At 35.1% G+C, this 21030-nt stretch overlaps 3 protein-coding genes and 1 long non-coding RNA gene across 4 annotated transcripts; 1 reads left to right on the top strand and 3 right to left on the bottom strand.

Annotated features, from left to right (window-relative positions):
• Positions 1-3071: 3071 nt before the first annotated feature.
• Positions 3072-5268, bottom strand: LOC130466109 (uncharacterized). The gene is made up of 2 exons (XR_008926129.1): positions 4988-5268; positions 3072-3309 (listed from the first exon to the last, which is right to left on the bottom strand). It is a non-coding gene; the product is annotated as an uncharacterized lncRNA (long non-coding RNA).
• Positions 5269-7763: 2495 nt separating this feature from the next.
• On the top strand, positions 7764-11358 carry LOC110781874 (uncharacterized). Its single transcript, XM_021985926.2, has 5 exons — positions 7764-7952; positions 8044-8188; positions 8282-8439; positions 9933-10017; positions 10108-11358. Exons 1-5 carry the CDS (start codon positions 7861-7863, stop codon positions 11248-11250), a joined length of 1623 nt encoding a protein of 540 aa, XP_021841618.1. The 5' UTR covers positions 7764-7860; the 3' UTR covers positions 11251-11358.
• An 80-nt stretch (positions 11359-11438) lies between these two features.
• Positions 11439-12115, bottom strand: LOC110781875 (non-classical arabinogalactan protein 30). Its single transcript, XM_021985927.2, has one exon. It carries the CDS (start codon positions 12113-12115, stop codon positions 11561-11563), a length of 555 nt encoding a protein of 184 aa, XP_021841619.1. The 3' UTR covers positions 11439-11560.
• Positions 12116-13330: 1215 nt separating this feature from the next.
• On the bottom strand, positions 13331-19803 carry LOC110781873 (probable inactive receptor-like protein kinase At3g56050). The gene is made up of 10 exons (XM_021985925.2): positions 19104-19803; positions 18740-18878; positions 17768-17839; positions 17515-17652; positions 17309-17428; positions 16338-16753; positions 16196-16246; positions 15256-15446; positions 15033-15165; positions 13331-14079 (listed from the first exon to the last, which is right to left on the bottom strand). The coding sequence occupies exons 1-10, from the start codon at positions 19207-19209 to the stop codon at positions 13478-13480; spliced, it is 1968 nt and encodes a 655-aa protein (XP_021841617.1). The 5' UTR covers positions 19210-19803; the 3' UTR covers positions 13331-13477.
• Between the last annotated feature and the right edge of the window lie 1227 nt (positions 19804-21030).

Below are 21030 nucleotides of genomic sequence, written 5' to 3'. Positions count from 1 at the left end.
GAATGAATCTCATCCCTTTACTTATTGTTTGGTTCAAATTTTATAGGGATGAGGAATGAAATCTAATCTATTTTACTTTTATCTATTTTAATTAATAACATTCCTAATGCAACATTATATAAATTTCGTATAAATTTTAGAAAGAATTAAAATTAACACGACATTCAGAATGCCATTAATGAATATTCAAAACTCAAAAGCACAAACCATATTGTTAAAATAAAATAAAAATAAAGCTACAAAACGTCAACCATTGTATATGAAAATTACCAATTCAACATTCTACAACTTATTACCCAAAATTCTACTTACCAAAATTCAACCATTAATTAATCAACTAGCATGACGGCTCAGAAGGTCAGCACCACTCCTGTCTTCCATTCATCATCGGGACTTCAAAAGAAAATCTCCATTTGCCTAGGATTTGATGAAAACAAACTTGCAGCTCTTATAACTTCATATTGTGTAATTCCAGGCAGACTCCCAATCTCAGAAAGTAGCATCCTCTTTTGTGCAACTACCTCCTGCTCACGTTCTTGTGTTGTACTCATAGCAGTTGCAATGGTTGCTAGGTGACTATTCATATCCTTCATAAATCATGTGAATCCAATAGTCATATTAGGAACAGTTGTTAAATTTTCAAACTGAGAAGTTCTCCTCTTATCATTACTTTTTGGAGTCTTTTCCTTCTTCATTCTCTTGCCAGGAGGAGGTTGTGTTTGAGAATCATTTGTAGCTAAAATAGGTGATTGAGATCAAAACACTTTCATCGTCACTATCACTAAGACGAATAGTCTCTTTTTCAAGATTGTGGATAGAGTCCTCTGGCAACTCAGATGCAAGGTCGTTAGCTCGGTCGATGCCAAAAATGTCATCTAGCTTGTTAAGATAAGGGAAAGGAGTCTTCCACAATCCTCCGGCTTTAGGATGAGTCTAAGAAAACATAATAAAATATTATATTAGAACTAGTAAAATGTAAGCAGAAAAAAAAACTCAAAAAAGGAAAGAAATGGGAGACCAATTACCTTGCAAAAATCTTCATAAGCTTGTCTCTCACATTGTATCATATTAGGTTGATCATCCCACTGAAAACCAGATGTCTTATTCACCATTTCAGAAACTACTGCATATTTGTCTTTGAACCATTTGAACTTTGATTCAATGTGAGGAATAACCTTTAAACCACAACCTGGGAACTTAGTGTTCAACATATGTTCCAATTGATTCAAATATTCATTCTTAAATCATCATTCTCCTTTCCATTGCAGGTCACAACTCAACTCCAACAAACAATCGATCAGAGCCTTTTCCTCCTCCTTTTTCCATAAGCGGTTATTCTTTCCCCTTCCACTTTGAGAAATTTGACCATTGACATCCATCCTAATCAATAATATAAAATAATACATAACCCCAAAAAATATTATAAATTGGATTGTTGCATAGGAAAATTAACATGAATATTAATTCAACATTGAAATACAAATATCATGTCCAACCATACCAATCACAAGGATAAACAAAACAAAGTAACATCAACTAGTATATATTAATCATGTTTCATTATTGTGTCTAGCTCTCCAAGCATTAAATGAAGTTTGTCTAAATTATTCCTAAAAGCAGTCCAAGCATCCGATGGCCGAACTTGGGTAATGTATTCAACCTCGATCATCACCTATACCATCATCCTCCTCCTCATATTCACTCTTATCTGATGACTCATCAACCTCAAAATTTGTAGGCATGTACTTTCGAATAAGATTGTGCAATAAACCACAAGCTATAACAATACGACCCTGAGTGCGGGTTGAGAAAAATGAAGGACTTTTAAGAATTGCCCATCTCCCTTTCAACACGCCAAAAGTTCTCTCAATTACATTCCTAGCTCTAGAATGTTTCATATTGAAGTATTCCTCTGACTTGTTGGTTGTCGATCACCCCATTCTTTCAAGTGGTAACGATGCCTTCTTTATGGTGCAAGAAACCCCTCACAGTTAGTGTAGCCGGCATCTACTAGATAGTAACAACCTTGAAATACAACAAAATGAAACCGTTACTAATAAATTATAATAAGTCTAGTCATTTTAACGGTAAATTTTTAATTAATGATTTACCTTGAGGTACTTTAAAACCATTAGGCCTAGAAATTGCATCTCGTAAAATACGTCTATCATGTGCAGATCCCTCCCATCCGGACAATACAAAAATAAATTCCATATTGGGATTACAAACGCCTAAGACATTCATTGCAAGGTTTCCTTTTCTTGTTCGATACCTTCCTCTCTCCTCATTTGGTATATGTACTTTAATGAATGTGTCATCTAGAGCTCCTAAGCAACTCTACAATTATAAAAATAGACAAGTTCATTAGTTATAATAAAATATTTCCATTTCTTAATTAATAAGGAAATATATTTTTTAAGTGTTTATATACTTCGAAGCATTTTCAACTACTCTACACCACTTCCACCAACCACCAGCTCCTTTTCCAGCCCCCATTTCTCCTTCCACCCAACACCACTGCTAACCCCCACCATCACTAGTACAAAAAGGGGATATTGCTTCGAACCTAAAAGGGGTTATTGATTCGTATTAAGTGCGAAGCAAATAGACTTGAAGCATTTGAAAGTATCCAATTGCTTCGAGCAAGTGCAAAGCAATTAAGATTACTATTGCATTACACCTACCAATATTTCGAAGCATTTGATTGTAACAACTATTAAAACGTACTAGCAATTGCTTCGCGCCTATCAATTATTCGAAGCATTAAAAGTTTCAGTTGCTTCAAACTTATGGATTATTCAAATCAATTGATTGAAGTAATTTCTTTGGTCTCAAGCATAAGCCCTTAGCAATATGTGCGACTTTTAAATTTTTAAAAATATTTCAAAAAGAGGGAATTGAATAACTCCTCCATAACCAATGAGGCAATTTAGTACACCACAGTACCATCATCTATCTCCGAAGCGCTTACCAGTTTTTCCAATAGCAAGCAATCACAACAACAAAAAAATTCAACTACCACAACAACCGTAACCACTACAAAATCATTAAACCATTCCAAATCCATAAAATCATCCTAAAACATATATGTCATAAATTGTAAAAAATATCAAAATATATAAAAACAAATAAAACTACAAGGGTAGGCACCTGTAACGATTATACATAAATGTCTTAATATCTAGTAATAGTAGTTTTTCTAACAAAGTACTAGACTTTTGGAGAATACAAAGTCCAAAATGTATTGAGCCTTCAAGTTAAAACTTCACGCATTTGTCCATTAATATAAGGCCTATTCGTCTTTAAATCCTGCAAGAAATATATAAATATAGAAAAATCAATGTTAACATATCTAATATATAAACAGATCATCTACTTAAATAAGTTTGAAAGAAATTGTAATTTGAATAGATCTTCACTTTCCATTAATGGACTATGTCAAACATGAACCTTGACGTATAATATCCACACTCTACCTAATACAGATCTTATTGCTAGGCTACGTTTCTTCTTAATGGAATCAAATACGTGAATTGTATTTATGATTGGTTAAATCACAAGAAGAACCCAATGATAGCTACATGTTTAATAAACCAGGAACAAGATTAGATATTGTTTATATTGAAAAAAGAAATCATAAATAATAACAAGAATGTCAATTTTAACTAGGTTTTATATGATGAAGGGTATGCAACACTTGGGGCATAGGAGTCAAATTTATTTGTTAACAAACTTATCAATTACTACATTCTATAATTTGTTTTGTTAGAAGGATTAAAGGATGCTTGAAGGATAAACATGTAAGATTTCTTGCAATGTTTTATTTTTAAACAAGGGTCGTGGGATGTCAACTTGCATCGATTGCCACTTGTTACTCCTTTAATACTCTCTTTCTATTCGAATGTTTTTAACATACAAACCAATCTTACCTTATCTGAATTAATAAAACGAAAAATTAACATTCCTAAAGTCTCATTCAATAAATTCTCAACCACTTAAGTTCATTGTTTCTTCAACTTCTGATCAACACCTTTTAAAAATTGATTAAGAAAACATGACCCGTGCAAATCATATGATACAAAACTAGATACTTCCATTACTGATAGAACTTAAAGAAGAATATGTCGTTGTTGACTTCATATGAACTGAACTAGGCCTGTAGTTTAAAACTATGTGCAGAATTTTAAACCATCAAATGCCCTTTATACAGGATTACTATTTACAGATCTTGAAAGATGCACCCTGAACTGATTTTAGGTTATAGTTGTTGGAACCCTGAGGCTACTGCACCCTAGTTGTGCAAAGTCGTACCTTTATAATGAGCTTAATTATTAATGACATAATTATTGACCTTCTATATTCCTGGTAATGTCCCTAACAAGGGAAACAACGATAATCACCACCACCACCTTGTATGGATCGTTCCAATGATAACATCTAGATAAACTGATGAAAGTTATCTTAGTATGTTTCAATATCAATAAAAGGCTTCAGCCATCTATATGGTATATGACCTATAACATTTTCTAGTGGGTTTCAATGTGAAAAGAAAGAAAATTGTGCAGCATGTATAGTTGTCAATAACAATATGCACTATAGCGCTTGAAAAGCTTCATGAAAAGGTGTCGAGGTAAGGAGTCTCTTTTGGCATAAAAATTGCATGAAGGTTCACTTGTAAGGATGTTGTGGATATAAAACTAAGATGTAATGAAGCAAATTTTTGTTGTATATCATTAAAATCAGAAAATCTTAAAATGTGAGTACTAATAGGAAACTATATGAAGAGGGTTTCTCAAATATAGATATTGTATGACTGCGGGATATGCGACTATATGACATGCAAGAATACAGATAGATGCCAAAAGTGTCGAACACAGAACAAACAAAGCAGCTAGTATTGTTCTAACCAAGATAAGAAAATAAACTTTCGTAAAAGAAGGAAATTAAGGCAGCATAAAACGTATTTTCATTAGAGAGATTATCTTACTTCAATTCTGATGATATGGGGCTAGGATCTTTTGATTGTTTTCAGAAGCTTCTTTCATTACTCTTGACATGTATTCACATACTTCATCTGTGTTCTTTGAACTTAAATGCAATGTAGTTGCTGAAATCAATTCTTGACACATGAATGAGATCTAGTCAACACTCAAGTTCTTGTATTTTTCGTATAAGACCCTAAACATATTGCACGAAAAAAAATATAACTATTACATCCTTTACAAGTTCATTAACAACACTAGTCATGCAATCATGCAACTTTATTGATTTTCTTTTTCCAAAAATCATTTACATGAAACTCACAATACCAAATAATTACTTCATAAATTGTAGAAAATTAAATAGATAGAGCAACTAACCTTTCAATTGTAATGAATTTTTGAGTGAAGAACCGATTGATGTGAAAGCAACAGCTTGTTAGGCGGCAACTATGGTGGGTATTATATTTTGGTTGGTTTATCTGATTTATGTTTCCTGATTGAGTTATCTTGCACAGATTTTTGGTGTTCTATGACTGGAGATGTGGAGAGAAGTGGAGAGAAATGGAGGTTGTTAAACGCTCGAGAGTAATGGAGGTTGTTCTTCATTTGGATTTTTTTGTTTTTTTTAGAAAGGGAGAGTAATGGAGGTCGTGGGTTTAGTGGTTTTGATCTGAGGCGAATCGATCATTCTTATGTCCAACAGTACAACTCAATTGGGCTTGAGCAGTTAGCTGTCCTAAAATCAACGACTATTTTACATCGTTTTCAAATAGGCTCGAAGCGTTTAATTTTTGGCGGAAATTTTAATATTTTGGCGGTTTAATTTCATATTTAATTGCTTCAAATTTTATTAGGTTCCATGCAATATATTTGATAGAATTTCAAAATCTATCAAAAGCTTCAATCCGAAAAATAGTATCGAAGAAAATGTTACTTAATGCTTCAAACAAGTTTGGGTTCGATGCATTTAAGGTGAAGCAACATACCTTTTTTGTACTAGTGCATGCCGAATTTTAATGGGGGGTTTGCTGAGATCTTCGACAACAAGAAGGTATACATTTCAATAGTCATTTTATCTCTTATTGGTCTCCATCCATTGCTCTTTTTAGAGATCTGTTGAGAGGAGAGAGAAAAAGGGGAAGTGGATGTTCTGATTTTAATGGACAAATTAGATTTTCGTCTCTTAATTTGGATGGATTGTAGTCAATTTGATCGATGTAGAAAAATTAGGTAAGAGTTTTGAAATATGAATTTTGATTTGTTCATATTCTTGTTTGTTTGAATATTGTCTTTATATTTGATTTAGCTAGTTATGCGCTACCCTTTTATGTTAGATCTTGTTGCCACAATTTTAATACTTTTCTTACTTTATTGGTTGTGTTTATCTCAATGAGTTTGTCCTCTTGTTGATTAGTTTCGAATGTTTGTTTATTGTTTTTTGTGAGTTAATTTTTTTATTTTAATCTGGGAAGAGAGTCAGGAGATGATTTGGAGCTCAAACACAAAGAAAATGCAATTCACGAAGACTACATTTGGGTTAAGATAATACCATATCATGTTTGTATATAGTTTGATTATTGTAATGCGATTCAAAAGTGTATCTATGAAACATACGAAGTATATGAAATTCAATTTCAGAATTAAACTTGAATATGTTTGTGGTTTTACTTTTAATTATAGACTTCTACAACATAACTTCATAATTATTGAAGGCGATCTGGTGTTGTTAGAGGTGGTCATGATGGCCCATCATTGTCGGACAAAACAAAGGTAGTGGCGAGGTGGGCGGTTGTGGAAACGAAGTAGTGGAGAGCAGATAATAATAATAAATAATTAATTATTAATTATTAATTATTAATTATTAATTAATAACTAATAATAATAAATAAATAATAATAATAATAATAATAATAATAATAATAATAAATATTTATGATTTATAATTATAATTTATAATTTATTATTGATTATTTATTATTCATTATTTATTATGAAAAGAGAGTGGTCGAGGGAAAGAGAATGGAAAACCTTAGGGTGGTAGGGTATCATTGTAGAGGGATTTGGGGTAAGTGAAAAAGAAAATAGGATAAAGGAAATGACAAAAATCACCAAACAAACAACAACAAATGGAATGAAACCCATCATTTCCTTTCCTGAAAACCCCCAACCAAACGCTCCCTAATATGAATGATTTATGAAAATAAAAATTATTGTTTTTTTGTCATTAGCTTTCTAATTTTATAGAAATCTCGTACATTAACACGAGTACAAACTAATTTAAAAGTTGAGAGAGCATGTATACGTCGTGAAAATCAATGAAACAATGCCAACCGGCGTGGGATACAAGTTTATAGAGGGCGGAGAGGCCAATATCTGATATGTATTTTAAGATACATATCACCCCACTAAACGACAAAATAGGATAAAACAAATATTAAAACAAGTGCCATTTTTCAAATAACAAATGCCATTTTTCAAAAACAGATGCCATTTTTTAAAATCCGATGTCATTTTTAAAAACGGATGTTATTTTAAAAAAATATTGATTTTGTCCTTTAGCATTTGTCTCTAACCTATTTTATCATTTAGTAGGGTGATATGTATTAATTTTGTCCTTTAACATTTATCTTTAACCTATTTAATCATTTATCATTTGTCTTAAAATACATATCACATATTGAATTATACTTCCTCGAAGGTGATAACGTCAAGCTAACAATTTTGTCGGGTCTCAATGCTCCGTATTTAAGCTATCCCGATGGCCACAAAAGCACTCAACGGCTAGGCGCCGCTCATCAAAATTTAAATTTTCACTTTCCTCTTCTTCGTCACTCACTTCCCCCCCTCCCCCCTCCACAAGCTCTGCAATTTCACAAAAATGGCGAGCACAAATCACAACGATCTCTTCACATCTCTAATCTCCGAAATCAAATCTTACTCCGGCAACGACCCTCTTTTTCCATGGCTCAGGTAATTCCCTCTCTCTCTTTCTCTCTCCTCTCTCTTTTCTTTCTCCATAATGTTCACTAACTCTGTCACACTTTCGTGAAATCAATTGCAGCGGAGTTCGAAAAATGAAAGAAACTTTACCACACCACCTCCTCAAAGAGAAGCTCCCTCGATTCCTTCAGAAATGCGCCAAGACTTTCGATTCCGATCGCCGCTACCGCAATGACCTCCGATACCTCCGCATTTGGTTGCAATTGGTGATTATTTTTCTATCTTTCTTGATTTTTTTGATTTCATGAATTTGTGAATTTTTGTTTTTATTGATTTAGGGTTTGAATTGTGGGGTGTAGATGGATTATGTAGATGATCCGAAAGCGTTGTTGCGGACTATGGAGACGAAGAAGATTGGGAAGAAGCGGTGTCTATTTTATCAGGCGTATGCGCTTTATTATGAGAAGATTAAAAAATTTGATGATGCTGAAAAAATGTATCTTTTGGGGGTTCAAAAGTAAGTTGCAGTGAATTTCTTTGTCCAATTTCAAGACTTCAATTGCAATTATTTAAGGGGAAAAGTATTGTATATAGAGATTGTAGCTGTGTAATGTTAGCTTGTGGTTTACTTCAACAATTTGGGTTTTCTTTGCTGTTGAAAATGTGGTTTTGGTTGAAACCCTAGAGGGTATTTGTTGCTAATTTGTGGTTATTAATAGTTAATGCCTTAGTGGGGTGGAAAAATTGGAGATTTTATTGTTGGCTTTTTACTCATGGAAGAAGAAATATGGTTAGTTTCCTGAACTGTTCCGATTTCGAGCTTATTTGTTTTCAGAATAACAGATCCTAAGAACTTATTGGACACATTTAGGTTGGAGTTTGGATATGAATGAGAGGAAAATCAGCACTTTTTTGAGTTTTTTTGGGCTACTGATTATGTTTGAGCTTATTGGAGTAATTTAGTACCCTTTCATAGAACTTATTGGACTTGTTAGATCTGAAACTAAAAAGTTGACTTGTCCACCTCGAGTTAAACTTTTCTGAACTTGGTTTCCCAAACTGAATGTGTCAGAATGTATGAGCCCTAAGCTGAACTTATCTGAAGCAAATCCTTTGTTTTGAGAAAAGAACAAACTAGGCTTCTAAAATTTGAAGTTATGGGAAGATTTGTTCCGACCCCTTTAGTATCTTATATCATTCTGCTAATCAAAATGTGTAGGAAACCATTTTACGCCCAATCTAATGGAACTATATAGAAAGGAATACTGTCTTCTGTCTCAAAGTAAAAGTCTTGTGTTTGATTTAGAGATGTTTGATCATATTTGCAATTAGCTTATTCATTATATACTTGATAGTCGGATGGTTCTTTCAAAGAAATCTGTGCCTATTTGAAACAAAATAATAAGACCGTCATGGTGAATTCTAGGTAACACACAAATTATTGTTCCGTTCAATTTACTACAACAGATAAGTGACATGTTTATTGACTGAATACGGTCTCCCATAGTCCCATGCCTTGGGATGGTTCTTTCAAAGAAATCTGTGCCTATTTGAAACAAAATAATAAGACCGTCATGGTGAATTCTAGGTAACACACAAATTATTGTTCCGTTCAATTTACTACAACAGATAAGTGACATGTTTATTGACTGAATACGGTCTCCCATAGTCCCATGCCTTGGGATATTTACACTTCACGTAATAGCTGATTTTGAATCTCAATACGAGACTGAAGAAATCAACTGAGATAAAAGAGTATTTGCTAATAATTTCTCAGTCACTGGTTTCGATATCTGTGGAGCTTATAATCTAAGATTCTTCAGTATCCATGTATTCTCAGCTTATTGGTGTGCTTGTATATTCTGGGTATTGTTAGAGGGTTATGTATGAAATTACATGGTCTATGTTAGGCATAAAACATGGGATCATTTGTTCATATGATGTTTGAGTATGACGGTTTTTTTGTGCAACAGAGTTATATTTACTTACGTTCTCTGAACTTCTGTGAAGCCTTGCAGAACCTTTTGGTGAATTGGAGAAATCATATGAACAGTTTATACAACGGATGAAACGGCACATGAATAAGAGACTTCAGGTTACTTCTCCAACTCTATTCTTAAACTTTTAACAGTTCTACACTTAAGGAACCAAAGTCCTTTACTGTTTTACTCACTATTTGATACAGTGTGGGGAGAGGAGAACTAAGAGACCTTTGTCAATTTCTTTCACTACTGGCCCAACTTGCAGCTCTGGGGAGAATAAAGAAAATTTATGCAAGGTTAATGGAAATTCTGAAGTACCCTTGATCAAGAAATCTTCCTTTAAGAAACAGCCTGTCAATTCTAGGAGCATATTAACCGATTGTCCACAAAATATGGTAAAGAAAGGTGCTGAAAGCAAGTTATACAGAGATGATTCTGTTGTGACCAAGTTCGTGGATTCTGCAATTGTTGGAAGATCTGAAACAGAAGATGCCTGTCATCATGGCCTCGTAGAACCTACCATAAACATGAAAGAGGCCATGAATGCAATAAATAGCATGTTTAAAGAACCTATTGAGACTGCAAATGCTGTTCGAAGAACACATAGAGAGAAACCCAAGGTAGATCAAAGCAGAAGCACTGTACTTGAGGTGTTTATTGATGATGATAATCAAGATAATGTAGTTAGATCAAGTAATCAAAACGACAAGGAAAATTTTCAAGTGCCACAAAATAAAACAGAGCAGCCTCCCCAAGAACCATTCAAGATATTTGTTGATGATGAGTCAAACAATGATTCGGAACCAAGTGAGTCTCAAACATTAACAGATGGTTCCCCATCATCTTCTTCAAGAGTCGATGCATTTGTGTTTTTAAGGCCTCGAGATCACCTATCAGGGTCTTCCAATGAGATGAAAGTGGAGAAATCATCTAGAAAAACCAGAACCAAATTTAGGGAGGACACAGTTGTTCATAGATTTGTTGGTTCAGCTATTCTAGATGATCCAGAGGTGGAAAATATCTGCCACCACGGGTTGGTGGAACCAACCGTTAACCTTAAAGAAGCTATGGAAGATATCAATGGCATGTTTGGGAAGCCAATAGATTTTGTCAGGACCACCAGAAGGAAAAGACAGGCACAAGCAACAGCTGCCTCAGGTAAAAATGATTTTGGTGGGTTTTCAATACTTGCAGATGATGAATTTAATACTTCGGAAGGTCCACAACTACCTCCACAAAAGTTTTCAAGCAAAAATAACCACGATTTACAACATGAACCAACGATCTTTACAAGAGAAGCTATGGATGATATAAATAACCTCTTCAAAATGCCTCTGGATTTTTAGGCATGCTTCATTTTAGGGGTTAATATTTTGTTGTTGTATTGGACACCCTCTGGTGCCGCCTTCCTCAAACGGTCAAATTTGAAATCAATGGATTGATATTCTATTCTACTCTTTTGTTCATTACTTTGTTTTATAAACAAATATTAATTGGTTTTTTTGGATCATCAGAAATTTATGAAGGCAAAGAGAAATGTTAATACTTAATAACTTGATTCAAGAACAGTCAAATGGCTCTCATATTTAGACAAGAACCTACAAAAATCACAGAAGAAATACACAAAAATTAAGTATAGAGGTGTTTCGAAAAAAATCAGTATTGGTCAGGAGTACAATCTTCAGGGCGGAAAGCCAAGGGGCCAGCAGCATAGATGGCAGCTTTGTAATTCTTTGTCATAATCTTCTTCTTCTCAAACCGAAGATGAGCTCCATTGACACCATAGTTGATGTTAGTGAAGACATCACAGCTGTCAATAGGGGAAGAAACCAGCTTCACTACACAAGCCTGAAGGGGATGATCCAGAATTGGATTCTTCATTGAAAATCCAGTAAGTTGAGCATAGAAGTAGCCTTCTTTAGAGGTAGTGAAGGCCTTGTAGTAGCTTACTTTGTCCCTGTGATTCCTGCAAATAACACTGATTATAGCACCATCAATGGGCTTAGCTTCTTCGAAAGACCATGATCCTGAGTACTTGCAGCTCTGACAGTAGACCATCCCTTCTACAACCACATCTGTTTCCATCTTTTGTGGTGCGTATGGTTTTGGGTACGAACTCTTTTGCGTTTCATATGCATTCGCGCTTGCGTAAGGGAATGGCAAACCTAGGAACAGAACTGATAACAGAAACAAATTCAGGGTTCTTGCCATTTTTTTTCTTCTGTTTTTTTGTTTTCAGGGTTTTGAGGAAATTGGGTTATGTTTTTGTTTTAGGAGTAAAGGGATTAATGGAGGGTATTTATAAGTAATGGCATATGTTGATGATGTGAATAATGGTTCAACGTACGTGGGTGCTACTAATTAAGGTTCAGTGTTTACTGTGATTTTAAATTCAGAAAATTGACTTCAGACATGCAGGCAACTACTGCAGCCTGCAGGAAGAAGGAGAAGGTCAACAAAAAACAAAGGAGTGGTAGTTGACGTGAGGTCCATAATATGGAATTTGATTAATATTTTTATAATACTCATAGAAACATTCTCTTAACTTTAGTATCAGGTAATTTCATTAGTTTTTGGGATTAATCAGTGATTTCTTGAATTCTGCTGTTGTAGAATGTCTGGGTTTAATTAGACCTAGTAAAATGACATGTACATGTACCCAATTACCTAACCCGAACTATCATATAATACTCTAATATAAATATGACTAATACTGATTAATTTTTTATATTAAGTAAACCCCTATATTAAATGTATGACTTATTGCCTAAATTGACTCGATCCAAATTGATACAAACCGAAGCCGAACTAAAGGGCCTGTTTTCCACTCTAGGTTCCATGTAAGTTTCTAAAGGAAGTATGAGACAACGTACTAGAGAGTGATGGATAGCTCAGTTGGTTAGAGCTTTCATCCCGGTTCCAGGTGATCCTGGGATCGATTCTCATCCCCGCCCTTGTGGCTCATTTGCACCAAAAAAAAAAAATGAGACAATGTACTAAGTTATGGAATCTTTCCCTTGAAAGTCAACCCCAAAATTTATCTGAATACAAGACATTTCAAATAGGTGCTCTGTATCTCTATGAATAATACAGAGTTTCGGCGATGGCACTTGATCTTTGCTAACAAATCTGTGGAAAGGTTCACCGTCTGATACAAGAATTTTCCCGGGGCTCTGTTCTATTCAACTTATTTGTGTGTGAAAATGTCTGAAAAAATGGTTTTTCTGGACTTGTATTATCTGAACTTGTATTATCTGAATTTTTCTGAACTTAAATGAACTTATCCAAACTTTTTTTGTCTGAAATAAGTCTAACACAACAGAGCTTAAATCAGAATTTGGAGACCCAAATTCAGACAACAATCACAGAGACATTTTTGTTTGAAAAAAGATAGAACTTCTGAGTTCTGATAATTAAGGCAAAATGGAACCATCAAGTGTACTTCATAGACATTACGCTCACAAACTATACATAACAAGCAAGTGATAAAAACACATGACTGCTGTATACTTCGGGATACATACATACAACCAGCAAAAACACTCGAAAACACTGAACTATAAATATAACTTTCTAGGTTCCATTTACAGAACGAGTATCAAGCTCCGTCCACCAAAGGGAAGAGAATCGCGGTACAGCTTTATCTTGAATAACACCTGTTATTTCCTTCAATCTTGCAGTAACTTCTATCATTGTCGGTCTATGTTGTTCAGAATGAAGGCATTTTCTTGTAACCTCGCTAATCTGATCAAGCTGTTCGGCTTTGAAACTCCTTAACATAGGGTCAACCATTTCTTGCAGTGGTTGCTCCCCACTCATATACTCTGATACCCAATTGTCAATTGAGTTGTTCTCTAAAGAAAGAGGAATTCGGCCAGTCATTATCTCTAGAAGCAATAAGCCGAAGCTGTAGACATTACTCTCGGGGCTAACTGATGTTATACTTAAGCCGCTCATGCCAATGGCTAAAGGCTGCACTCGTGGAGCAGCCACTTCGTTCCAGAAACAGAAATCTGAAATTTTTGCAGCATAATCTTCAGAGAGGTTTACAGCTGATGAGTTTAGGTTTGGATGAGTTACTGGTGGTGTTAGTTGGTGCATGTGCTCAAGGCAGTATGCCATTCCCATTATAACCCTCAATCGCATTCTCCAATCTAAATGCTCAGCTTCCCTTACTGCAAAAAAAGAAACCCACAGGATCATAAAATCATTCAGGAAACAGAAATATTACATGCATGATCGTAATTCTACCAAGTTCTTTAATCCGTATTCCACATAGTTTAACATGAATAATCTCTCTCTCGGTTTCCCCTCTTTCTAAGGCTCTGTTTGTTTTAAACAGAACGGAAAACATTTTCAAAGGAAAATCCATGGAGAACAATTTTCAAGGGAAAATATTAACGGAAAGTAGTTTTCCTTTGTTTGTTTCCTTACAAGAAAAATTATAAAGAAAAAGAACACAGAAGGGGAAATGAGAGGAGAGCAAAAGAAATGTAAGGGATTAGAGTGGAAAATGTGGCATTCCTTCTTTTCCAAAGGAAAGTTGGTTTTCCTCTAGATAAAGTTATTTTCCACCTTTGGGAAAATTGTTTTCCATCCTTAACAAAACAAACAAAAGAAAATGGAAAAATCATTTTCCGGAAAGGTATTTTTCAGTCAAAACAAACAGAGCCTAAATGGTACTTGTTTTTATATATGTTATGAATCCAGAGGTTTGTACTTCTTTAACTTTTTATGCCATACAAGTAACAGAAAAAAAAAAAAAAAAAAAGAAGCAATGTTTGGATTAGCAGCATAAATACATAATCCTATCTGAACTTATTAGGTCCAAGAATTGTCCGTTTCATGTTAATTTACACCTGAATCAGTTGCTAATCTAGCATGGACTGTTTATCAAATAAATGTTTTAAATAAATGCCTGGTCTGAGTGGTCTCTTTAGGGTAACATTTATTCAACATCCTCGTTATGTCCTTCAGTCAATCTGTGATGTTTCTTACAATGTCAAAGGACCAACTCAACCAAAAGCTTAAGCTGACGGTTGAAGCCCCAAGATTAGTTTTATACTCTATCAGGTAGGTTTAACTGTTTAAGTACATGAATAAAAGGGGATGACTATTATATACTCACCATGCAAATGCTCGAAGAGTGAGCCATTTGGAGCATATTCAAATACCATCATTCTAGTGAATGGCTCCTCTTCCTCACAATAACCTAAAATGTTAACAAAATTTTTGTGGTTCACCTTTGATAAAGTCTCGATCTGGATTAGGGGAAAAAAGGGAACAACATCAATTCAGCAGCATTTCATTTCAAGATAAATGTTTATAAGTCTTTCACTTTAAGCTATTACCTTCTTCCTGAATTGTGTTTCCAGATTCCTGGACCAGTCCTTGGCGGAAGTTGCAACAAGAGATATAGCGGCAATTTCAACTCCATTAGAAAATGTTCCCTTGTATATGGTACCAATAGATGACGATCCAATGACATTGCTGAAATCTTCACAAGCAGTTACAAGCTCAGACCTCTTCAGATTTGGCATCCCTGCAATGGAAATTCTTAATGATCAAGCTTTTAGGCATGGAAATGTAAATGTAAAAAATATGCATTCAAAGAACACAAAAGAAAGAGAAGAAGAAATGGTTCGCGATTAATCATCAGAGGCAGGAATTATAACTTATAGTACCCTAGTAATGTACTTCCTCCGTTTCTTTTTACTTGCAACACTTTGCTTTTTGCACTATTCAACATACTCCATGTTGTTTATCTTTGATGATCTATACTTAAGGAAAAACATATTTATGTGGGATCTTGTTAGATTCGTCTTAATGCAATTTTTTTGAATATCAATTTTTTTTAATTTTTACTAATTGATAATTAAAGATATTAATTGTTCAAGCTATGCATTTGAAAACATGAAAAACAAAGTGTTGCAGATAAAAAGAAACGGAGGAAGGATTTATCAGATGCAGAAACCTAAAACAGTAGCATTGTTAGCAGTTCAACATGCTGCTGAATACCAACAGTAAGTGTAACTACCTAGTACTTAGTCTAGATCCTGTTGTTGGAAGGATTCAGAGAAGTTTGAATGTATGTAGCCCTATTCTTAGCTAGTCTAGACTAGTAGGTACTACGGATTAAGAAGCCCGCATTGTTCCCCTTTTATCTTTTGTGCAAAATTAGTGAAAGTAAGTAGCAAACAATATCCTCCACATGATTAGTTCTTTTGAAGGAAGAAATAACCTAAAAGTTGATATAAAATATGGAATGTAACTCCAATACTGAGTACTAACCTTCAATAAAACTTGGTTTATCACTGTTGAGTCCATCTGATCTGTCATTACCTAGCATAAATTTATCCACAATTAAGATTCTTTGAACGTTCTTCTTGTCAATAAAAAAAGCAGATAAAATAAGAAGATAAAACTTAAAAACCTGCAACAAATGCTCTCTTAAGTTGTCCACTCAACCCTGTTGCCTTTCTGATCCTGTTGCCCCTCAAGAGGAATAGTAATAAACCAACCAAAATCAAAGCGATGAATCCACCCACTGTTCCCGCCACTATTATCAATAGATTTCCCCTTGGTCTAGCAGCTCGTGGAGAAGATCGAGGAGGGGGAGGCTGTGGTAGTGTTGGTGGTGGTTGGGATTCATTCGTCACATTACGTCCTGGAATGTCAAAAAAATCAGGTTCTGGGGATGCAGGGGGTGACGGACGTGGCTCAAAAGGTGAAGCCCGTCCATCTGGAGATGTAGCTGCATGTGTCTCGTCAGTTGTAATTGGTTGCCTAGTAGAGCCTTCAGTTCTACTCTGATGTCGATCCTGAAGTATCCTCGAATGATCGTTGTGCCTAAGGTTTACAGCATCTTTCTCATTAGAACTTCACCAAAGAAAACACTATTTCAACTTGTTTAGGCTCCGTTTGGTATGGTGTAAAACGTTTTCAGTGTAAAATGATTTTCCATGGAAAACATTTTCCAAGGGAAAACACAATTCCAAACTAGTTTTCCTTTGTTTGTTTCCTTAAAGGAAATTGGGAGAAGGTGGTGAAGATTGAGGGGAAGAAGGGAGAGGGAGGTAAGGAGGAAAGATGGAAAAGTGGTTTTCCTCCCTTTCAAATGGAAAAGGTATTTCCACCTTTGAGGGAGTTATGGAAAATTGTTTTTCATATCTTGCCAAACCAAACAACGTAAAATGATTGAAAGGGGGAAAATCTTTTCCATGAAAACGATTTACACCCTACCAACGGAGCCTTAATCTAGAATATGGTTAAGCTAAGCAGTTCAATTCAAGGGTACTTTTTATGCAAGGGCTTTGATATATTGCCAGAGGAATTTGCTTGTAGGTAAATGACTTATTAAAAACTTAAGATATCCCTATAGTCCCCTAAAATGTCCCACGTTACCTCGGATAGAGTGGTACTTCCACAGAAGCACTCAACTGGTTATTATCTTCAACTTCAGGACGTGTTGTATCTTTTAGATCAGGAGATATGTGGCAGGGTAGTCCATTGTTCTCGAATGAACTGCAGATCAAATAAAGGTGGGAACATAACGACACGAGAAAATCACCTGATGTGTATATATATGCCAAAATGTTGCAGTAACTTACAGGATTTGAATGTTGTGTTCAAAGTCATGTCGAATTGGTTCACAAAAACTATTGTAACCCAAGTCTAGCAACTCCAATTCATTTAAGTTTCTGTATTCTCCAGGAATGAATCCAGAAAACGAATTGTTCCTTAATATGCTGCAAAAGACTTCAGAGTGACATAAATGCAAGAAAAGAGAGAACAAAATTACATATAGTATAAGGAATTTATTCGGAAGTGCAATGGCCTTCATATGGTGTAATATATTCTTACATGGTCTTTATGTACAACAGATGCTGAAGTTCTGGAGCTAGTGTTCCTTCAAGACAAAGATTTTTCAAGTTCCTGAAAATTTTACCGCAGCTTAGGACATAATCAACATATGGAAAGTAAAAAAACAAAAACGAATTCCCAGCAAAAATCATCAACATATGAACTAGCAGTGACAATATAATGATACACAATGTTACCTAATTTGTGGTACAATTTTGGTCCTTAGAATGGATACAGGAACGCAGATCACTACCACTGTACTAATTTGTACGTACCAATGCACATACGGAGTATTTCAGATTGTAGGTCACTAGTTTTCTAAGGGATTAGTGCATTGCCAGTTTTGATGATAAGTGAGGCTCCTCACCTTATTTTCATTTATTACAGGAAAAACTCAGAAGTTCATATAAAGAAAATAAGCTCAATTAAGTTTGTATAAGAGCCATAGGGTTTCCATGTTCAATTTACAACTACAATAACATACTTCGTATAAGGGATAAGTTCACATAAGCTAATACTCTGTAGTTCATAAGTCTGGATAAGTGGGATTCGGGGGAAAAGAACACACCTTCAGACATAAGGTAACTATTTTGTTCACCTCGTTTCCACTCATTTCAGGGACAATAAGTTCGGATAAGATATGTTCAGGAAAATTAAGGGATATCCAAGTACAATTTACAATTAAAACAAGTTCTATTAAGTTCAAAAAAAGTTAGATAAGTGAGAATCGGGTGAATAAAACAAACCCTAAAATGTTCAAGAAATCAACCCAATTTCTCAAAAATGCTACAGTATATTGTACCTTTCATCTTTTTTTTTCCCCTCACATTTCACAAACTTTCTTAGAACAAGCAAACCATAATCATATCAACAACATCATTTACAAAACAGTGTTAAAAATCATGTCGCGAAATTTAGAAAGAAAATCATAAATCAAAAGGAAGAGGGGAAAGAGATAATGAATGGACTCACAGGGAAACAACATGGCCACCAACACAACCAATTCCAAACCATGAACAGGGGTTTGCTTCTCCATTTTCCTGCTTCCAACTTGTCAATGCTCCATATGGATCATTCACCACTTTCTCTCTAAACTTAAGCAAAGCAATTCCTGTTTTTACCACCCAAAAAACATCATCAACATTTTCAGAAAAGAATATCACTTCATCATCTAATCTAATTCTTGTTATAGCTCATAGATTTACATACCTTCATGATTAAGAGACCAACAAAAGAAGAACTTGTGTACTTAAATAAGTCTAAAACTGTAATTGAATTCCCAGAATTTACAGTAACAATGTCATTCAAAACTAAAAAGGTTGATAGATTTACATACCTTCGTGATTAAGAGACCAACAAAAGAAGGAATTAAGCTGGAAAATCCCAATAAAAAGCAGTATACTCCATGTTAAGAACACATTGGTCCACCAATAATCATTCATTTTCTTTAATCTCTCTTTCACTAAACACCAAACATATTCACCGAAAATTCAACAAAAAACTGCCCCAGAAAAATTCTGGGTTTTGACCCAGTCTTTAAAACCAGCTCCAATTCCACAAGAAACCCTTTTTATCTCAAAATTTCCAAAAAGAAGAAGAATTCAGAAAAATACCCAATTGGCAACTGTTAAAGGTTCAAACTTTTGACTTGGTACCGAGTAACTTACATGCATACCCTTAAAATGAAAGGTCACTGAGGAAAAAAGCAGAGTGATGAAAATAATTGATAAAGGTGTATTTGGAGAGAGAATGTTAGTTGATTATGGGAGGGGGGTAGGAAATGGCGCTAGGGGGGAGACTTTTTGAAAGAGAGGAGTTGACTTGAGGGTAGAATTTCTGAATTTGAGATAAACAAACAAGGAATAATGGTGGAAGGAAGTTACACTTGTAGTTTTCTAATTGGAAAATTTCAAAGAAATTAGAGAAATTAATCAGAAATGAGAATGGATGAAGAAAGTGATGTGCAGAATTGGATGATACGTTGAGATGAAGACTGGGTAAAAAGAAGTCAGACATCATTATTTGGTTTGGTTTCATTATGTTGACTCACTCGCGTGACGAATTTGTCTTTTTGTATGGAACTACTTTAAATGGCTCCACGGCTCCACCTAAACATGGTTGTGGTCCGGGCCATGTTGGGCTTTGCGACGATATTATAATGGGTCCCGCCCATGCAAGGCCCACTCTGAATCAGGTTGGGCTGGGTCAATTTTAAAAGAGGGTTTGGGCCCATGAGCCGTTGTGACTAAGTCTGATTTTACTAAATTTAGCGATTTTTGTCGTGTTGGGTCGAGTCGTGTCGTGCTCGTGCATTGTCGTATTTTTTTAAAAAAAATGCGGCTCAGTTTTGGCCCTGACTTGGTGCTCGGGTCGGGCTGGCCTTTTTCTGTGTCGGTCGGGCCTCACAAGGTTCGACTCACAACCATCTTTAGCTCCACGCCTCCACCTACGAGAAAGAAATTTGAATGAACCATGAACAATGTTAACAAAAAGAAAATAGTGTTTTCACGTTTGGCTTATCTTATAAAGTGTGCACCACTTTGACTTTCACATTTATCAACGTACAACTTTGACCGTTAATATTTTTAATTATCTATTAGTAAAATAACTTTTTTCATAATTTGAAAAGTAGACATTGAGACTAATCCACCATTTTTTTATATGATAATATTTAATTTTTTATGTATGTGTAAAAAGAGAGTCAAAGTTAATATATATATTTTTTTTGGTGAAGAAGACGGGCTTAGCCCAATAGATTAATCAAAAAGCAAAACCAAGAGAAAACAAAAGAAAAAGCAGAAACATCAAAACTAAGAAAACAAAACAAAAGGCCTAAGCTACACCATATCCCTTCGTTCTTCATGCTGCAACTGCGGGAACTTTTCGCAGCAATGTTATTCCACTTAGATCCTTCAATAAAATGGCTCAAAGACTCGGGGGAGCCGCTTCCATGATACCAAGCTTGGGATTAAGGCCCACACCATAGTTGGCTAACCAATCGGCAGCCCGGTTAGCTTCGCTATAGCAATGTTGTACCTCTACAACCCACGCTTGCTTCGAGATCATTTCTTTGCACCTACGTATGATGTGATAATATAGAGAGCTAGGTATATCTTCTCCTAGCAGGGTACACACTACTACCACTGAGTCTACCTCCAAGACAACCTTCCGTTGCCCCGTGTTCCAAGCCAATGCCAAACCCTTCAAAACAGCCAAGAATTCAGCCCTAGTACTTGATGCAATACCACAATTCGTTGCATACA

The sequence above is a fragment of the Spinacia oleracea genome, chromosome 1, assembly GCF_020520425.1.
Source record: "Spinacia oleracea cultivar Varoflay chromosome 1, BTI_SOV_V1, whole genome shotgun sequence".
In the NCBI taxonomy this organism is placed as follows: Eukaryota; Viridiplantae; Streptophyta; class Magnoliopsida; order Caryophyllales; family Amaranthaceae; genus Spinacia; species Spinacia oleracea.
This window is presented reverse-complemented; position numbering and strand designations above follow the sequence as displayed.

Coding starts and splice junctions, on each gene's coding strand:
- LOC110781874 (XM_021985926.2), top strand. CDS start 7,861: ATGGCGAGCACAAATCACAACGATCTCTTCACATCTCTAATCTCCGAA. Junction 7,953..8,043: donor CCTCTTTTTCCATGGCTCAG/GTAATTCCCTCT, acceptor AATCAATTGCAG/CGGAGTTCGAAAAATGAAAG. Junction 8,189..8,281: donor TCCGCATTTGGTTGCAATTG/GTGATTATTTTT, acceptor TGTGGGGTGTAG/ATGGATTATGTAGATGATCC.
- LOC110781875 (XM_021985927.2), bottom strand. CDS start 12,115: ATGGCAAGAACCCTGAATTTGTTTCTGTTATCAGTTCTGTTCCTAGGT.
- LOC110781873 (XM_021985925.2), bottom strand. CDS start 19,209: ATGAATGATTATTGGTGGACCAATGTGTTCTTAACATGGAGTATACTG. Junction 17,840..18,739: donor GGTGGCCATGTTGTTTCCCT/GTGAGTCCATTC, acceptor TAAAATTTTCAG/GAACTTGAAAAATCTTTGTC. Junction 15,447..16,195: donor TAAACCAAGTTTTATTGAAG/GTTAGTACTCAG, acceptor TTTCCATTGCAG/GGATGCCAAATCTGAAGAGG.